Source organism: Macaca mulatta, chromosome 5, assembly GCF_049350105.2.
Source record: "Macaca mulatta isolate MMU2019108-1 chromosome 5, T2T-MMU8v2.0, whole genome shotgun sequence".
In the NCBI taxonomy this organism is placed as follows: Eukaryota; Metazoa; Chordata; class Mammalia; order Primates; family Cercopithecidae; genus Macaca; species Macaca mulatta.
In genome coordinates, this window is record NC_133410.1 from 112,533,664 (window position 1) to 112,554,517 (window position 20,854).

Consider the following 20,854-nt stretch of genomic DNA (forward strand, 5'->3'; position numbering starts at 1 on the left):
TCTATGGGTGCATTTTAGAATCTCTTGGGAACTACAGCTGTTACAGGGGTCTTAGCTCTTACACAAATATCCCAATAACACCTAACTTCTATATAAGAAATGATTTGGGACACTGCAAACATCTAAGAGATGGTAACAGTGATAAATCTTACATTTCAGAGAATGGCTAATGATCTCTGCAAGGAAAGAATCTTTGTTTTGTTGACTAATATATCTCAAATGCCTAGAACAGTGCCTGGCCCATGACAGTGCTCAGTAAATATTTGATGAATGAATACATCATATGATTTGTTTAAATGATACAAAGCCCTCTCTCACCTAAAGACTCTAGAATAATATTATCCTCACAAGGTATGTTAGTTTAGATCTCAGTGTAAGTTGAAACTGTCCAAAATGCTAGCATTGAAATATGTTCATTTGGGAGGTATGTGCTATTTCTGGATTTAGGTCTACAGAAATAAAAATTAGCAAAAAAAAGTTTAGTTAGGAAAAATGGCCAGGGAAATAATTTTAAAAATTCACCTTTTCCTTTAGTTTTTCTTCAACTTCTGCCAGTCTGTCACAGGTCCTAGAAAGCTCTTCTTCTTTCTTGATGGTATGGTTCTTTTCTTGTGCAACTATCTCTTGCTGCTTTTTAAGTTCATCTCCAAGAATTCTTAATTCTTCCTGGTTTTCAATGGTCTAGAAAGAAAAACAAGTTGAGATTAAAGTTAAATATTAGCTAACATTTATGAAATCAGGTAAAATATCAGCATTTCCCTTGGTCTGCAAATGAAGAAATCAGGGAAAACTATATAGGAAAAGACAAATTTCAAAAAAGAGAAGTCCTTAATTTAATAGTACAAGATGCCAAGAATCTGCTTTTTATACTGTTTCTTTACTGCTCAATTTACATTCCTACCATGAGAATTAGAATTGGATTTAACATTTTATCATGAGAGCTTAGCTCATTTCTGCCTTTAAGCCAAAAGAGACTTTTTCTGAGCTATCACTAAGTAATAATAAGACTATAGCTATGGTTTTTTCAAATACTGGGATGGCTTCAGTTTTAGCACTGATAACTGCCAGCTAGCTCAAAATGGTAGCCACCCTCTGCTAGCATGACTTGGGCTGATCCTAGTTATTAGGCTCACACAGTGATATTCTCAGGTATCAAGACCACAAAAACATAACAAGCCAGAGACTGAGAAGAAAATACCATTGTTTGTTAGCATGTTTATTTACATTCTGCTCTTTTGACAAAGCAGACATCCCCAAAACTTACAAAATTAAAACAATACAAATGGTCACATTCTACTATGATCCACAGTGAACTTCTCCAAGTATTTATTTCAGCCGATACACATTATATCACCCCTAAACATAGAAAAACTAAAGTGTGAAAATATTGGCAGGCATCAACAACAAACAATTAAAAATAAAATTTAAAAATTATGACAGCAAAAAATAAAAGATATACAATGGTCTATAAACACAAGAAAAAATGTTCAACATCTTTAGTCATCAGGGAAAGGCAAATTAAAATAACAATCTACACACCCATTAGAACTGCTAAAATTAAAAGCACCAATAAATATGAAGTGTTGATGAAGAAGGATGTTTGAGCCACCAGAATTCTCTTAATTTGCTAATGGGAATGTAAAATGATATAATTACTTTGGAAATCAGTCTAGCAAATTCTCATCAGGTTAAACATATTCTTCCCTATGACACAGCAATTCCACTTAGATATTTACCTTATATAAATAAAGATACGTAAATAAAAAGAGTTGTACCAGAATGTTTATAGCAGTTTTATTCAAAATAGCCAAATACTGAACATAACCCAAATTTCCATCAATAGGAAAAAGAATAAAAAAATTATGGTGTATTAATGCAATGAACTATTCCTTGGCAGTAAAAGGGAGTGTAGAAAGTCAAACATAACAGATGACACACTGTATGATTCTATTTGTATAAAGCTTTAGAAGAGACAGATGATTTAAGGTGAACATATCATGACTGATAATCTGGCGGGGAGGAGGTGATGAGCACCTGTGACAGGGGTGTGAGGAAACTTTCTGGGGGTGACGGAACGTCTTCTATCTTGACTAGGGTGAAGAGAAAATGGGTAGAGACATTTGTTAAAAGTCGTCAGACCATACACTTCCATCAGATGCATTTATGGCATATAATTTTATTGCATATAAATTATACCTCAATAAAGTTGATAAAAATCTGAAACAAAGAAGACAAAAAGGTATTGCCAAGTATACAGTGCTAAATCCTACCATTTCAATATTTTCCTTTAGGTCAGTCTTCAATTGTTCCTTTTCTGCTATAACACTCTCTAACACTTGTTGGAGTTCATTCTTCTCCTGTATTAAAGAAAATATCTTCCTCTGTTGCTCGATTATCTCATCATCCTTAACATCTGCAGTTAGTGTTTGGGTATTTTTAGCTTCCAAATCCTGTTTTTTATCTATGTCAACCATCTAAAACATAAACACATTACAGAAGAATCTCTTAAGTAGTTAACAACAACTTTAAAAATAATAAAAATAGCCAACACATCTCTTATGTGCCAGGTACTTTTCTCATATCTTAACACATTTAATCTTGACTGTAACTCTATGAGGCAGGTATTACTGTAATCCTCATTTGACAGATGAGGAAACTGAACTCGAGAGAGGTAAAGTCACTTGCCAAGGTCACTCAGAGGCTTAGCCAGGTTTTGAATCCAAGTGGTCTGGCTCCAAGTTTGCGCTCTTATGTCTGTTCACTAATCAGAACAATATGGACAACTATAAATATTAATAATTGTCTTCATGTATGATAGGTTAACATGATTCTGCATGTTTACTTACTTCAAAATAATGACATTAATACACAAAGGATATCTGACTTTAGTTTGTACATATCTTCCATAAATATTTTCCAAGTTTCATTCGAGTAGCAGTTTGTTTATTTACTACTAAAGGAGTAAACAATCTTGAACTCTATCGCTTTATCTATATTTCCTCGTAAAAGCTGGGAATCATTCCGTCTCCCACTCCCTGCAAATCTTTATTTTCAGAGGCAGTCCTACTTACAAAAGGCTGGAGTTTTATTATATGTAGAGGGCTAAATAATTTTGATAGAGACCTATTTCATCAGGGCGAAATTCATCTTTTCTTAATGTATGTATATTTTATATACTGCTTAAGAAAAATACATTATATAAATTCATTTATCTATAAATAAGTCATGACCAAAGGTAACCTAATGCATGAACTCATTGGTAAAGGGAGACAGAGACTGAAATTACTATTGCTGGTATAAATTTAGGGTATTATTCTATAACATTACTCTAGTTCAGCAAACAGTCAGCTCCATATTGCCTACACAGGTATTTAAAAGTTTTTATAATAATTTATAATCACATTAGAAAACAAGAGAAAAATAAAGGATAAAAATTATCCATTGTCACCAACTTCACATAACAAACTATTAGAATTCTGGTAAATTTACTTCTGGAGTTTTTGCCATTAAGTTTTTTTTTTTTTTAAACATAGCTATTATAATTAATTTATATATGTGATTCTTTTTAGTTTTTATCTTTTCCACTTAGATCATACGTATTTTCACATGCTGTTATGTAACCTACAAATAATTTTTAGTAGCTGCTGAATTCTCTAGAGTAGACATAAACCATACTTTATTTAGCAACCCCCTTATTGTTGGTAATGTGCATGAGCTTCTGATAATGGTGAACACAGAGCTAACTACAAGAGAAATTAAGGTGGGGAACACATAGTCTTTTGGAACTAGTCTGTTAGATATTATAATTCAGAATCTCATATCTTTCAAATACAAAGCAGATTGAGACAAAATGTTCTGTAATGATAGTCAAGGTTTATTTCAAATCTGAACTCAGCCTAGAAGGTACTTCGACTATCACAGTAATTAATAAAATCTAATAGATCTAATTATTAAATAAAAAATTGTTAGAACATGAGAAAAAGGAAAAAAAAAGTCCTTTATATAAGTTTACTAATCATAAAATATTTTTGTTGAGATACATTGAAGATACTGCATTTCCAGACACAGACATATCAAGTAGGATTGAAAATGAGCATTCCAAGGAGATTCATGATAGACCTGCTAGTGCAGCTCTCTGGTGCCCAGATGAACAGCGGAGCACCTGAAATTCCCCATTTCCACTCCTTTATTCCCAGGCCAGATTCCAGCATGAGCACGATACAAGACCAAACTGATCTCAGCCTTCTGTCCCAGACTTTAGGATCCCTGATGAACAGAATGGCCTCAGAAAAGCCCCAGTTATATCCTTTTATCAATATGGATAAATGATTCCAGCATAAACTTGGAAACATGGGATCTTAGCTGTTCCCAGTGAGTATAACTCTACTCTTCCCTTCATCTTCTATTTTCTCTATAATTGCATTTTAGATTTTTTTAAAAACAGTTATTAATTGCCATATATTGTCAAAAGTCTATTAAAAAAATCTTCCCATCATAAAAGTGGAAGTTATTATTTCTTTCTTTCTTTTTTTTTTTAGACAGGGTCTCACTCTGTTGCCCAGGCTGGAGTGCTGTGGAGTGATCTGGGCTCACTGCAGCCTCAACCTTCCTGGGTTCAGGTAATTCTCCTACCTCAGCCTCCTGAGTGGCTGAGACTACAGGAGCGTTGCTACCATGCCTGGCTAATTTTTGTATTTTTTTTTGTAGAGACGAGGTTTCACTATATTGCCTAGGCTGGTCTTGAACTCCTGGAATCAAGCAATCTGCCCACTGGCCTCTGAAAGTGCTAGGGTTACAGGCATGAGCCACTGGTGCTGGTGGTAAATTTCAAATTGAGGTCAAATGCCTTTGGCCTATGGTTATTCCAAATTATAAATATGCTGAGAACATAAGATACAGAACAAGTGAGAGAGAAGAAGTAAAGCATTAGGAGATGGAAATAAAAAAAAAAGTTCCTTTTTCCAAGGCACTATTTTGCCCCGGAGTAAATGGGGGAAAATGCAGTTCATTTTATAGAAGTAATATATAAATGTACAGAGATTTTTTTATATCAATTGGATCTTACTGAATTACTTTGAAATATGTATTTGCTTTTATTTAATAATGTATTGTTAAAAATGCATGACTGTACAAACATCAGTTGCATTTCTGTACACTAACAATGAACAATCCAAAGAAGAAATTAAGACAATTTTATGTATAATAGCATCAAAAAAGAATAAAATACTAAGAATAAACTTAACCAAGGAGGTGAAAGACTTACCTGCTGAAAACTGTAAATGTTGCTGAGAAGAAATTAAAGAAGACACAAACGGAAAGACATCCCACATTCATGGGTTAGAAGACAATATTTTTAATACATCAATACTACCGAACAATCTACAGATTTAATGTAATCCCTATCAAAATCCCAATGGCGTCTTTTGCAGAATTAGAAAAATCTATCCTAAGATTCATATAGAATCTTAAAGGATCCCAAATAGAGAAAAGAATCTTGAAAAAGAAGAATGAAGTTGAAGGTCTTATATTTCCTGATTTCAAAACTTATAAAGCTACAATAATCAAAACAGTGTGGTGCTATCATAAAGATGGACATATAAACCACTGGAACAGAACAGAAAGCCCAGAAATTAACACTTGTGTATATGGTCCACTATCTTCAAAAAGGATGCCAAGACTACTCAATGGGGACAGGATGATCTTTTCAAAAAATGGTGTTGGGAAAACAATAGCCACACACAAAAGAATGAAGTTGTGCCCTGACCTTACACTATATATACAAATAAATGCAAAATGGATTACAGGCCTAAACATAAGAGCGAAAATCACAAAACTCTTACAAAAAAACATAGGGGAATAGATTCATGAGAAAGGTCTTGACAATGATTTCTTGGATATGACACCAAAACACAGGCAACAAGAGTAAAAATAAATAAACTTGACTACATTGAAATTAAAAACTTCTATATATCAAAGGATACAATCAACAGAGTAAAAAGACAACCTATGGAATGGGAGAAAATTTCTGCAATATTGCATATAACTGATAAAGGGGTAATATTCAGAAGTATAAAGAACTCCTACAACCCAACAACAAAAATCAAACAACCCAACACAAAAACCGGCAAAAGACTTAAACAGACATTTCTGCAAGGAAGATAAACAAATGGCCAAAAAGCACACGAAGACATTCGACATCACTAATCATCAGAAAAATGCAACTCAAAACCACGATGAGATACTGCCTCACGTCCATTAGGATGGCTACTATCAAAAAAACCAGAAAGTAGTGTGTTGGCAAAGGTGCATATAAATCAGAACATTTATGTCCTTTTGGTGGGAAGTAAGATGGTACAGCTGTTATGGAAAACACTATGGTGCTTTCTCAAAAAATTAAAAATAGAATTACCATATAACCTAGCAATTCCACTTCTGGATATATACATATCCAAAATAATTGAAAGCAGGGTTTTGAAGAGGTATTTGTTCACCCATGTTCATAGGAGCATTATTCACAATAGCCAATAATGGGTAGAAGCAACCCAAGTGTCCATGACGGATGCACAGATAAGCAAAATGTAGCATATACATATAATGGAAATTTACCCATAAAAAGGAAGGGAATTCTAACACATGGTACAACATGGATGAAGACATTATGCAAAATGAGATAGGTCAGTTACAAAAAGACAAATACTGCATGATTCCACTTACATGAGGTACTCAGAGTAGTCAAATTCATAAAGACAGAAAAGTAAAATGGTGGTAGCTAGGGTCTGTGGGGAAGGAAAATGGGGAGTTGTTGCCCAGTGGGTATAGTTTTGGTTTTTGCAAGATGAAAAGAATTCTGGAAATTGGTGGTATCACAATGTGAATGAACTTTACACTAGTGAAGTATATACTTAAAATGGTTAAGGTGGTAAATTTTATGTTATGTGTATTTCACTACCAATTTAAAAAATATATACTACTATATACTATTCCAAGCTATAGATTTACAGAAGATTATTTCACCAGTCTCCTAGTGAAGAATATTTTAAAATTCTAGCAGTAAATACTCTGGATAAAATAATATGAACTATAATAAAAATGATATATTATTTAAAAATTACTGTTACCAATATACCTTAGAGGTGTTTTAGGAAAGTAGAAAAGAATACTATTAATGAATGAAACCCTGGTATAACATTATAAGGCAATCCTCCCTGCAATGGACTGAATTGTAAACTCTAAGCAAGTTTAGTATTGAAAATCTGACATAAAATAAGTATCAGCTATGCAAAATTTGGACTAACACTTTTTTGGGCCCCTTCCATTTCTAACTGGATAAGTTTGTCAAATTGTTAGTTATTAACATTGTGAATAACAAGTAAAATTGAGAATATTATGTTTAAGTTTTTGAGGTTAAAGTGTATATATACAAGTATATGAAAACTTTGAAAATAAACACCCTTTACCTTTTGCTGAAATTCATCTTTAGTTTCTCCTGTATTTTCCTCCATATGCAAATTCCTGGAAACTTCCTCAGAAATTTTCAATTTTAGTGTATTAATTGTTTCTTGATGTTGTTTCAAAGATTCAAGAGCATTTCGTAATTGTTCTTGAGTATCTATGTTCTTTGTTAGAGAAATATAAAAACAATTTCCATTAGAATATGAAACAAAATTATTTTATAACTACATAATCATAAATAATAAATGATGGCCTCTGCAATGCTTTTAAGAGTCTCCAATTTTTCAAAGTTTAATCAATCAAAACCTTACCATGTTTACAGTATCGTGAATATCACTTTTGAGTTGGTCCCTCTCAATTTGCAAGCTCTTTTGGAGTTGTTTTAGGTCATCTTTTTCTTGAGTTAAAGTTTTTACTTCTTCTAAAGTTTGCTGCAGTTTCTCAGTAATCAGTGTTTTCTCCCTTTCTACAGTTTGCAGTGTAGAATCTCTATTTTCTAATTGTTCCTTCAGCTCTTCCATCTCATTTAGTCTTTCTTGAACCTCACATGTTTTCTTCTGAAGTTCTTGGGTCTTGTAAGAAAGCTTTAAAAAAGAAAAAGTTAATGTCACACGGTAAAAGCAGAGCAGTCTGAGGCATACATATACACAGAAACCAAAACCCCAGGAGACTAAGGAGCATTTCTCAAAATAGCATCTTTTACCAACCTCGGTCTTCAAAGCATCCAAACTTGAATCAAATTTTTGTGCTTCTTTAGAGAGATTAACTATTTCCTGATTCATTCTCGCATTCTCCTCAAGGACCATCTTATACTTTTGCTCAAAGTCAATATGAAGGCTTTTGAAATTTTGGAATTCCTGATCAGTGCTTTTATAATTTGACTGGGTAGTTGCTAGGTCATCTTTTGTTTTCCCAATTTCTTCAAGTAAACCTTGAACTCTACTCTCCCTATGAACTACTTCAGAAAATAATTTATGTTTTTCTGATGTTATTATATGGAGCTCTTCAGATTTGTCATGTATCTACGGAAAAGAAATAAAATTTAGGGATATTAGCAACATATGATTCACTGAAGCAATTTTTAGGGAAAAAAAGCTTTCTTTGCAAAAAGAGAAGTTATTTACATTGAGCAAAAATTTGACTGAGGAAAGGCAATACAGTAGTACTCTTATTGTCACTTTTCTCTAACTCAGCTTGTTTAACTCTACCTTCGATGTTTTATTTTCTAATCTCTTTGTATTCTAGAAAGTAAGGCCTGCATGGAGACCAGTCAGTAAAGGCACATAATCAGATTGTCTTTATTTCCTTACCCATCATTCTAAAGTGTTTTCTAACTTTATCATGTGGCAGGCATTTCTCAGAATTTGACATTTTTTTCCCTAAAGGCTTTGAATGTGTCTCAGGTTTCCAAAAACGTAATCAATGAACAATGTAAGTAATGTTTATTCATTTAAAATTGTTATTTAAGAAGTATCTTAAGTATCAGGTATGGTCCATGAAAAAAATAAAAATAATAAGTATTACTTAATATGTAAATAATTACATAATTTAAATAAACCATATCTTGTATATTAACAGTTTAATCACTGTGAAAGATAAGGGCAGAGGGAGATGAGAAAAAGAGATAAAGGAGGGACAAAGTAAAGAGGGGCAATACAGCATAGTAGCTACAGTTTAAGAGGCATATTTGTGTGGCTCAACTATTAGCTTGATAATGGGTTATTGGAGATAAAAGACTACCTACTTTTGAAGAGTTTATAAGACGAGTAAATGAAATAATGTTTTTGAAGTTCTTTAGCATGATGTTTGCCGTATAGTAAGTACTCACATTTTTAACATTTTTCTTTTAGACAAGTAGAAAGAAAAACTGGCAGGCCATGGACTTACAGAAACATTCACCAGCCTGAAAGATCTGCATTAACCTCTAAAACTTTATCAGTGCCACCTCTTTTCCCTCATTACTGTCTTTTATTCAAAATAACGATACTACTACTATCAAAAAAATGGTAAAGACTAAGGGTGGGCCGTAATATTGAATAAATGCAACATTTGAGGAATGGCTGCTACATGGATTATATTACTAAGTATACAGTTAAATACACTTTGAAAAAATATACATTTTTTAAATCTAGTAGCATAAGAACAAATTAGAAGATGAACTATATTCATTTCTATTGCTAACTAGTCAAATGTTTACAGCATCTCTTTTGCCTGCTAGTTTAAAATAAACTATACCAAAATATTTAAGGCACTATTATCGCAAAGGTATTTATTTCAAAATAAGGGATAAGTGTTTATAAATGTGTTTACCTCTTTCCTCAGTCTTTCTACTTCAGAAGGTAAAGATTTCAATTCTGAAAGCAAATTGACTTCTTTCCGCAAAGCTTCATTTTCTTCAACTTCTTTATTTAGTTCTTTCTGAAGATCAGTAATCTTTCCTTCCAATTCCAAATTATAGAGCAAATCTAGAAAGTTTTGGTAAATTGTATAAAGATCCAATGTTGGCAAACAGGTAATTTAATTTTTAATAGTCCTTGAATCACCTTTTTCAGGATCAGCTAAAGTTTATTTGAAAAATAATGCTTTATGATTTGAAACCCATGGAAATCTTTATAAATATTAATACCAAAAGACACTAAAGCATAATATTGAGTTTTTAAAAAATCAGAGTATAATGAATTTTTAATCATTGAAATATGCTTGAAAAATTGTTTAGGTACATTTCTAGAAGAAGTCAGATTTGAAAAAAGATGTTTAAAATTACAAAATACCTTTTGGAACTTTGCCATCTATAAGGGAGGTGAGTTTTGTTATCTCATTAAAAGCAGATTGTAATTCTTTCTCCAGATCAACTTGCATTTTCTTTTTTGCCTCCAATTGGCTTTGATACAACTGAATATCATTTTCCATTTGCTTGTATGTACTTGCAAGTTCTTGCTATTGAGAAAAACATTGCAAATGCACAAAAATGCACTGATCATTACAACTACTTTACTATAAATATTACAAAAAATACTTACCATTTTCTCCTTCAGCTCCAGATTTTCACTTCTAAGAAAGGCTGATTCTCTCTTGGCATCAAGGGCTACAGTTTCAGCATCAAACAGAGTCTGTTTCATTTGTTTTTGGTCTTCAATGCTTTCCTAAACAGATGACAAAAGGGGTTCAGTGAAACCTAATTTTCAGAGTTGGAAAATTCTTAAGAGAATATGTATATAAATGTTAACTCTAGATAACCAAAAAGCGTACAAATATGCTAGTTACCAAATATATAAAAAGAAATCACGTTTTCCTAATAAAAATATTTTTTAAAAATTCTGGTCATATTTTTCAAATTATATAAGCAATATATCAAATTATATAAGCAACGTATCATAATTTAGATCTGTTTTGTTTAAAAGTTAACAGAACTGTTGTTCAGCGAGGTTGTTTTCTATGGATTTTTATTTTGAGTTATTCTCTTCAACACATGATAGGTAAGTAGTTAACAGTTATATTAAAGATATTAACCCACAAATTGAAAAGGAAAAAGACAAATGATCTAATAGAAAAACAGAGAAAAGATATGAACAAGAAATTCACAGATGAAAAAATGCAAATGAAAAATAAATGAAAAAAATCTACAACCTCATTTCTAAAGAGAAGTGGTATTTTAATATGACTTTAGCTTATATGAAATCAATGATACGTCCTTGGAAAAAAATTAATAAATTAATACATGAATAAATAAGGAAAAAGAAACAGTAATTTTTAAAAAGTGGGCAGTTCTGCTTGCCACCCTATGAACAGACACTCCAGAATATATAAAAGTGCCTTCCTATCCAGGGCCTCAGAATAGGATGATATAAAATGGTATGAACCCCTTTAAAAAGAATCATTTGTCACAAATAAAAGGCAACAAAAGAATAGAAGGTAACAAAAACTAAAAAACTCAATTGAAAACAGAAGAACAGAATCTAGTCTTTTAAAAGTTCCAGCTAGAAACTGTTACTATTAAAAAAAAAAAAGGTACTAAAAACTGGAATCAAACATACTTTCTTGAAGCAATCAGGTATATTGAAAGCAAACTGAAGAGATTAAATGACATCAACATCAGATTCAATGTTATTTAATGCCAAGATCTTCTATCAACTAAAATCTAGAACTATAAAATTATGAAAAAATATACAAGTTTAGATATTTAAGACTTTGACTATATACTACTGCATGCATTTGTATAAAACTACTGAAAAAAATTCAGAATTTTAAAAATTTACTTTTTTTTTTTTTTTTTTTTTGGAGACAGAGTCTTGCTCTGTTGCCCAGGCTGGAGTACAACGGCATGATCTCGGCTCATTGCAGCAAGCTCAAGCAATCCTGCCATCTCAGTTACCCAAGTAGCTGGCAGTATATGCCAGGCTTATTTTCACATATTTTGTAGAGACCAGGTCTCATTATGTTGCCCAGGCTGCTCTTGAACTCCTGGGCTCGAGTGATCATCCCACCTCAGCCTCCCAAAGTACTGGCATCACAGGGATTAGCCAGCGTGCCTGGCCTAAAACTTAGTGATTCTTAATGGGAGCCTGTCCTTAACTTCCTTATATTTACTCAAAGGATGATATGATCAACTTTCTACAAACGTAACTTTATCTCTAAAATGGCAAATATACTAACAGTCCCTATGTCATAGGGTTATTGACAGACTTAATAAAATACATATAAATTTATTACAACAATACCCAGCACAAAGTAGGTCCAATATAAGCATTTGCTAAGATGATGGTACGCTATATATATTTATGTGATTACATAACAAAATAAGCCTGATTTTTACCAATGAGTATGACAAGTCCATTTTTATATTTTCTAGCTTTTGAGAGTCGATGTATTTCTGTAGCTTCTTAATCTGGTCTTCCTTTTCTCTAAGCAGCTCTACTTTTGAACTTAGTTCATTCTAAAAGAATCAAAGGAGAGAGTAACAATTTAGAATCTGATCTGAAGTCTACGGGATAAAAACAGAACTTATATATATTAGTTTAAATCCATAGTAAAATTCAAAGTCACTAATATTTTAAAAACATAATTCCCTTATTTCTGACATTATGATCAGTTACATATGTTGCATGTTTTATAGTTCTAATTGCTTATCAATAGAAATACCCACATGAATGCTCACCTCAAGATCTTGATTATATACTTCTGCATGCTTAACTAAATTCTTTAAGTTCGAAATTTCATGAATTAGTTGCATCTGTAAGAGCATGTGAACAGGTAACAGAGCAAACCAATAGTTAATAAAGCAAAGCAAAGCAAAGCAAAAAAAAAAAAAAACAACAAAAAAACAAAAAAAACAAAAGGCATTGGTTCACTGCTTCAGAATCACCCAACAGTTAGAAAGGACTGAGATCAATTGTTCAAGCTATTGCAACAAAGCACCTCATTATTTAAAAATACTAGAAATATCACCCAAAACATATCAAACAAATGAGGAAAAAACCTCAGCATGACCCCACCAAGTAGCTGGATCATCTGTTAATAAAGCTACAATAATGTCAATAGCAAATTAGTCTGCACCACTTGGAGGAGAGATTTAAAAAGTGGTAATCAAACCTTGAAAAATACACATTTAGTAGATTTTTGTTTTCAGTCAGTTAAGTACAGAAATGTATTAATACTTATAAAGTTTTTTTTTTTTTTTCTTCCCATAAAGTATCCATCTGGCTCTACATTGGTGTACTACATTGTAATAAGCTCTGATTTAGAATCTAGGTTTGGTTTAGGGTTGTTTCATGCAGTGCCTTTACAATATTATTACTTTCCACCAATGTTACACAGGTATGGAATGATCAACTATTACCTTGATTTATTCCAGAGGAAATATTGTACTCCATTATACTGTTCAACCATGTAAAAGTATAAAGGTAGAAGTATTTTTATTGAGGTTTCCTTTCTACCAAAATATCTGTAGCATTAAATATCCGAGTACTAAAAAGTTTGTTGAAAACAAGTAAACCACACATAACCAAGATAAACATTTTCCCTGTAATTATTTAATCTTCATAATCAGATGAGCACTTACAAAGTAAAAGTACATTCTAATACTACGTAAGGGGCTTGAAAATAGTATCTTAGGCCGGGCGTGGTGGCTCAAGCCTGTAATCCCAGCACTTTGGGAGGCCGAGACGTGCGGATCACGAGGTCAGGAGATCAAGACCATCCTGGCTAACATGGTGAAACCCCGTCTCTACTAAAAAATACAAAACACTAGCCAGGCGAGGTGGCGGGCGCCTGTAGTCCCCGCTACTCGGGAGGCTGAGGCAGGAAAATGGCGTAAACCCGGGAGGCAGAGCTTGCAGTGGGCTGAGATCCGGCCATTGCACTCTAGCCTGGGCGAGAGAGCAAGACCTCGTCTCAAAAAAAAAAAAAAAAAGAAAAGAAAAAAAGAAAATAGTGTCTTATTTAAATATTTTCTGGATGTTTAACTGAGTCCTGACTAGTTTTAAATTTCAGACTAGTGCAAGTGTTGACATTACTATTTCAGGTCAGCGCTATCCAAGAGAAACATAATGTCAGACACATATGTAATTTAAAATGTCCTAGTAGGCACATTAAACATAAAAAGAAAAAGGCAGAATTAACTTTGATAACATATTTTATTTAATCAAATATATGAAAAAAATTTCTTCCAAAATGTTTCTTCAGGTAATCCATCTGACATGTTTCTTTAGGTAATCAATATAAAAAAATGAACGATTTTACATTCTTTTTTATACACTTAGGCCAATTCAGACTGGTCCCATTTCAAGTGCTTAATTGCCACATATGGTTAGTGGCTACCCCACTGTAGAGCACAGTCTTAGACATTTGTACTGCTTTTAATTTAAATTGGCTCCATCTTTTACCTTTTCTTCCCTATTTTTAACTTCTGTGAAAGAAAATCACATTTACCAATAAGGAAGAATCAAAAATCAATCCTAACTTTTAAAAATACTTAAAAGAGATTGGGTACATTCAGGGTAGTACAGCCATAGAAAATGAAAGCATTTAAAGAATACTCATTCAGAAAAGAAAATTTTCCTACTTCTTATTTGAAATAGCACTTTATCTTAGGTACTGGTTCTTATACACAGAAAATAATTAGCTTTTGTAAAAATAAAAACATATGATCTGATCTATAGTTAATCCATTGCTACCATTTAAATTGCATAAATACTATTTACATTGCAGATTTAAATGGTAATTGTCAGTAGGTAAAATGAAATATTTAACTTAAATCTCCAACCAGTAAAAAGTATAAAATTAAATACACCAAGTTAAAATACGTAGATGGTAAAGATTTTTCTTATTCCTTGAGTATTGTGATACTTGACATTTCCCATTCTCCCTCTAACACATACTATTTAAGCATCTCATGTTACTACTATATTCCCACTAGAAAATTATATACAACTTGGGTGAGGATTTTGATAAAAGCTTTAGGAAAACCAGGGAAATGACTCCATGTCCTAAGGCCATAATTTGACTTTTATTCCCTTTTAGCTACACCTTTCCCCAACATGTAGGTTTTGGAACATATTTTGCTACATACACATAGACTTATATTTTTAACATGGACTAGATACTGCAAAACTGTTTTTGAACAGGGTAAGTTTTTATTACATAATCTTTTAAGTAACCTTAAAATTTGTGTCTAATTAAAAATAAAAGGCCTAGAGCAGTGGCTCACACATGTAGTCCTAGCACTTTGGGAGGCTGAGGTGAGCAGATCACTTGAGCCCGGGAGTGTGAGACTAGCCTGGCCAACATGGCAAGACCCCCGTCTCTATAAAGAAAAAGTTTTTTAATTATATATTTTTTAGATTAGAAAGCTGAGTGTTTTGTTAAAAAGAAAAACAAAGAAAAATAAATTTAAAAAGAAGGGAGTAGGATTTTTTCTCCCTCAACTGTGGTTAAAATGGAAGAAAAACTGCAGTGTGATACATGTCATATATTCTGTGGTATTTTTGTAATCCTTCTCTGTGTTGACTCAATTCAATAAGCTTCAATTTTTCTTATTAATATATTAGTGATGTGAGAAAAATATTAGAGAAATTATTGCCATTTATCCTAAAAGTTAGTTTTATGTCATGTTAATATTACATATAAAAAACATATAAAAATTAGATGAAATTTTAAAGTCAGAAGGGACCTTGGTGAGCACCTGGTCTCTACTTCAAGGGTGGAGAAATACAGGAAGCCCTGAGATTCAATGACTTGCCCAAGGCCTTGGCAATAATTCGTAATAGGATTGGATCTGCGGTGAGTTTATAAGTGGCAAAACTGGGGCTTAAATCCAGGCAATTTCACTCTGGAGACCATGTTCTTAATGATGACACTAAGCCAGTCCCTTTGATAAAACCTAGTTTTATTGATTAAAGTTCAATGGTTTTGTCATGCATGATATTTTGCACTTCATTAATATGCATTTTAAAACAAGTTAAATGAAACCCTGTGGAGAACTTACAGACTTTTACCTCTTTGAATATAATACCTATGAAATGAAGAAATAATTTTAATTTGTAGGTAGAATGGAAATAATAGCTTTGGCATAGAATTCTTTTTTCCTTTAAAAAAGAAAAGAGATTGAGAAACTGAACAATGATATTAAGAAAAAAGGATCATGGCCTTTTGGGCTAGCCACATAGAAGTCTGAAAAGTAGCTGCAAATTAATTCATCTTTTAACTACATAAAACACTGGGTCTTATTTTTTTTTGAAGGGAGGCGTTCATGAATCATTTCGCAAGCCTGATAACAACTACAGATTCTTGTTCCAGAAAAATGAAAATGCATTGAAAAATTCTGCAAAATAATTTCACAGCATCTGTGGCCTCTAGGTTAAGGACACTTTGCACTAATAACTCCTTTTAATCTTTTGGACAATTTCTGAGTCCCTAAAGTCTAATGGTTTCTGGATTAAGTTCTCTTAACATGTAGTCTAATATTTTATACTTAGAAAATGAGTGATCTGTTTCTAAAAATTCCATTAAAACTAGTATTAGTTATACTAATTTTCATATAACTCTCTTAGATGGAGAAGGAAAAGCAAAATGTATAAAATTAGCTTCTCTATCTATTCTAATGTTTTAATTATTTAGAAACATACTTTCTAAAGAAAAAGAAATCCATTAATATGTAGCATCCATATATAAAACAGTCATCTAGATATTAAAATTCATACTGATCTCAGTAGGAAACGGCTATGCTCTAGGTAGCATTTATGTATGCTCAATAAAATGTAATATACAAACTATAAGGAAACAATTTCAAGACAAATCCATCAAGAGGCAGACACACCAAACCTTCCCACAGATGCTTTTAATTCCTTCTTCTCTTGCATAAGCACCAGGGAAACAAATATGATTTAACTATTTTTAAAATATAAATGAAGAAAATATTTCTTAAATTTTCTAAATTGTATTTACATATGAAAAATGGTTAGATCTTCAACACCTCAATCTTAGAAAAAAAATATCTTTAAGACAATACTTCTGAGTGATGTCAAGAAGATGACAGACTAGGATGTCACCTGTTCATATCCCCCCAAAACAACAAGAATTCTGTACCTATTACAGACAAGTCTTTTTGTGGGAGCCTTTGGATTCAGGTAGGAGGTTGCAAAACCCCAGTAGAACTCAAGACTTAGAAGTGTTGTTTTTGAGAGTGTATACCAACACCCAGGTGGAAGTCCTGCTAATTGTGCTCCCAGGTTTATATGCAGAAATGGTCCCATTCCTTGAAGGACTTAGCTACAGCCCTGTTTGGCCCAGAGCCTGCAACCAAAACTCTCTGTCAAGGGGTCCGGGAGGAATCACACACTCTAGGGTCTCGGCAGATGGGCTCTTTTGCCTGTTGACATTGGTCTTGGCAGTGGACCCAAATGTTAGCCTGTCACTTGGCTCCTGCCCTCTTCAAGCTGTAGTCCTAGCTTAGTACTGCTTGCACAAGGACCCAGAAGGGAACATGCCCATCTGAGCCACCAGGATAGGCTTGTCGGCCTCTGTCCCATAGCAGATTCTGAAAGAGACATGTATTGGTTCTAGCCCTTCCCTGCTGCAGCCTCTCTGCTCCCACCCACACAGAGAACTGCCAAGAGATGAACCTGTCTAAGCCACTGGGACAGGCTTGTAGTCCTCCATCCCACAATAGATCCTGAACGGGCCCTGTCTCAGCTTCAATGCCTCTTTGCTGCAGTCAGGAAGCTATCTCGACTGTTTTGGGAACTGCTGGGTGAAGCACCTGCCCCAGCCACCAGGATAGGCTTGATGCATCTTTTCCATAATAGATCCTAAAGGGGTCTTGTCTTGACTGCAGTCCCTCTCTACTGCAGCCTGGCAGTTATCCTGCCTGTGTAGGACAGGCCTGCTGGCTTCCATCACATAGCAGTTCTGGAAAGAACCTTGACTGCCCCAGCTACAGAATGCAAGCAATCCTCCCTGCATAAGGAACTGCTGGGAGTCTTGACTGCTGGTGCTACCAGTTTAAGCTTACCAACATTGGTTCCATAGCACATTCTGAATTAACTCTGAAGCTTGGTTTCAGTTTCTCCTAGCGATAGTCTGAGAATGGTTTCACTAAGCCAGAATCCTACCGGGAGACAGATGTATCAAAGTCCCTGTGGCAGGTTTTGCAACCCTTGTCCATCAGCAGATTCTCAAATGGCCCTGGATCTTGATACTGACCCCTGCCATCTGTAGAATAAGAACAGCTCTGCCCACCTGGGGACCTATAGAGAAAGGTGTCCAGTAGTGCCTCAGCAGGATATCACGCTGACCTCAGTCATACTATGGATCTTGAAAAGACCTTATAAAGATGGTGAAGACTAAAATAAACAGCTAAATTTGTCTTAAATGTGCAGACACTGCTGCGTGACCACAAGTATCATGATCAGGGAAAAATGATGTCACCAAATGCACAAGGTAAGGTACTGGTGACTGATCCTAAAAGATGGAGATGTATAATCTGCCAAATAATTCAAAAGAGTTATTTTAAGCGAGCTCAGCAAACTTCAAGAAAACGTAGAGAAACAATCCAGAAATTTATCAGGGAGACTGAAATAATAAAAAAAACCAAACAGAAATCCTAGGGCAAGAAAATACAATGAACAAAATGAAAAATGCAATAAAGAACATCAACAGAAGAATTGATCATGGAGAAGAATTTGTGAGTTTGAGACAGGCTATTTGAAAATATAGAATCAGAAAACAAAACAAAAAAAAAAAAAAAAAAAAAGAAAAGAAATGAAGCTTATGGGACAAAATCAAAAAACAAATATTTGGGTCACTGCAGTTCAAGTAGAGAAAGACAACAGGACAGAAAGCTTATTTAAAGAAATAATAGCAGAAAATTCCCAAACCTGAAGAAAGCAATACATATTCACATATAGGAAGGTCAAAAGTTACCAATCAGATTCAATCTAAATGACCCTGCCCTAAGACATATTATATTCAAACTCAAAAGTCAAAGACAAAGAGAAAATCCTAAAAGCAGCAAAGTAGCAAGAGTAAAGAGGCAAATAACATAGAAGGGAGTTCCATTATGGTTAGGAGCAGACTTCTAAGCAGAAATCTCACAGGCTAGGATCACTAAAAAGTCAGGAAACAACAGATGCTGGAGAGGATGTGGAGAAATAGGAATACTTTTACACTGTTGGTGGGAGTGTAAATTAGTTTAACATTGTGGAAGACAGTGTGGCAATTCCTCAAGGATCTACAACTAGAAATAACATTTGACTCAGCAAGCCCATTACTGAGTATATACCCAAAGGATTATAAATCATTCTACTATAAAGACACATGCACACATACATTTATTGCAGCATTGTTCACAATAGCAAAGACTTGGAACCAACCCAAATGCCCATCAATGATAGACTAGATAAAGGAAATGTGTCACATATACACCATGGAATATTATGCAGCCATAAAAAAGGATGAGTTCATGTCTTTTGTAGGGACATGGATGAAGCTAGAAACCATCATTCTCAGCAAACTAACACAAGAACAGAAAACCAAACACCACATGTTCTCACTCATAAGTGGGAGTTGAACAATGAGAACACATGGACACAGGGAGGGGAACATCACACACTGGGGCCTATTGGGGACTGGGGGGCTAGGGGAGGGATAGCATGAGGAGAAATACCTAATGTAATTGACAGGTTGATGGGTGCAGCAAACCACCATGGCATGCATATACCTATGTAACAAACCTGCATGTTCTGCACATGTACCCCAGAACTTAAAGTATAATTAAACAACAACAACAACAACAACAACAAAAAGGAATCTCACAGGCCAGGAGGGAGTGCAATGATCCAGTCAAAGTACTGAGGGAAAACAGTTGTGACATCGAAACTTAGAACATCAAATATTCAGAAGGTGGAAGGAGATCAAGTGTGGAGTTTGTTTGTTTAGTAATCAATGATAATCTGTTATCAGTTTAAAATAACCTGCCATAACTGTAAGACTTTCTTGTAAGCCTGATGGTAACCACAAAGGAAAAAAGTCTATAATAAATACACTAAAAATAAAAAGGTGTCAAAACATACTATCAGAGACAATAATTTAGCCAATAAGGAAGACAGTAAAATAAGATAAAAGGATCTAAAAAACAAATAGAAAACAATTAGCAAAATGGAAGTAGTAATTTCCTACCTATCAATAGTTCCTACCTATCAATGTAAATGGATTGATTCTCCAATTATAAGACAGAGTAGTTAAATGGACTACAAAATCCAATTATATGCTGCCTGAAGAGATTAACTTCACCTATAAGGATACAAATAGATGGAAAGGAAGGGGTGGAAAAAGATATTTCATGCAAACTGAAATTGAAAGACAGCAGGAGAAGCTATACTTATATCAGCTAAAATAGACTTTACATCAAAAAGTGTAAAAGGAGACAAGGTCATTACATAATGATAAAGGGGTCAACTCAGCAAGATGTTACAACAATTGTAAATACATATGCACACTGAACATGGCAGAAAATATATAAAACAAATAACAATAATCTGAAGGAAGAGAGACTGCAACACAATAATAATAGAGGATTTCGAAACTACACTTTCAGCAATGGACAGATTATTCAGACAGAAAATCAACAAAGAAATAGCAGATTTAAACTGCAGTCTAGATCAAAGAGACCTAACAGATGTTTACAGAACATTCCATTTAACAGCTGCAGAAAACACATTCTCATCAACTGCACATGGAACATTCTCTAAGACAGATAATACGTTAGGCCACAAAAACAGTCTTAAAAAATTTAAAATCAAAATTATATCAAGTATCTTTTCTGACCACAATGACATAAAACTAGAAATCAATAATAGCAGAAACTATGGAAATATTAATTAAACATGCTCCTGAACAATCACTGGGT

The 20,854-nt window shown here is 33.7% G+C and overlaps 1 protein-coding gene across 7 annotated transcripts in view; it reads right to left on the reverse strand.

Moving 5' to 3' along the window:
• Positions 1-20,854, reverse strand: part of CENPE (centromere protein E) — an 87,486-nt gene that overhangs the window by 43,842 nt on the left and 22,790 nt on the right. For 5 of the 7 annotated variants that reach the window (XM_078002043.1, XM_078002042.1, XM_015138902.3 and 2 more), the window contains exons 17-26: positions 12,608-12,682; positions 12,266-12,385; positions 10,473-10,595; positions 10,224-10,389; positions 9,763-9,917; positions 8,160-8,474; positions 7,764-8,036; positions 7,458-7,616; positions 2,271-2,474; positions 523-681 (exon numbers count right to left, since the gene is read on the reverse strand). In XM_078002043.1, the coding sequence (XP_077858169.1) occupies positions 523-681; positions 2,271-2,474; positions 7,458-7,616; positions 7,764-8,036; positions 8,160-8,474; positions 9,763-9,917; positions 10,224-10,389; positions 10,473-10,595; positions 12,266-12,385; positions 12,608-12,682 (1,749 nt within the window). The remainder of the gene's footprint in view (positions 1-522; positions 682-2,270; positions 2,475-7,457; positions 7,617-7,763; positions 8,037-8,159; positions 8,475-9,762; positions 9,918-10,223; positions 10,390-10,472; positions 10,596-12,265; positions 12,386-12,607; positions 12,683-20,854) is intronic. The other 2 variants (XM_015138903.3, XM_078002041.1) reach the window with 1 other exon arrangement.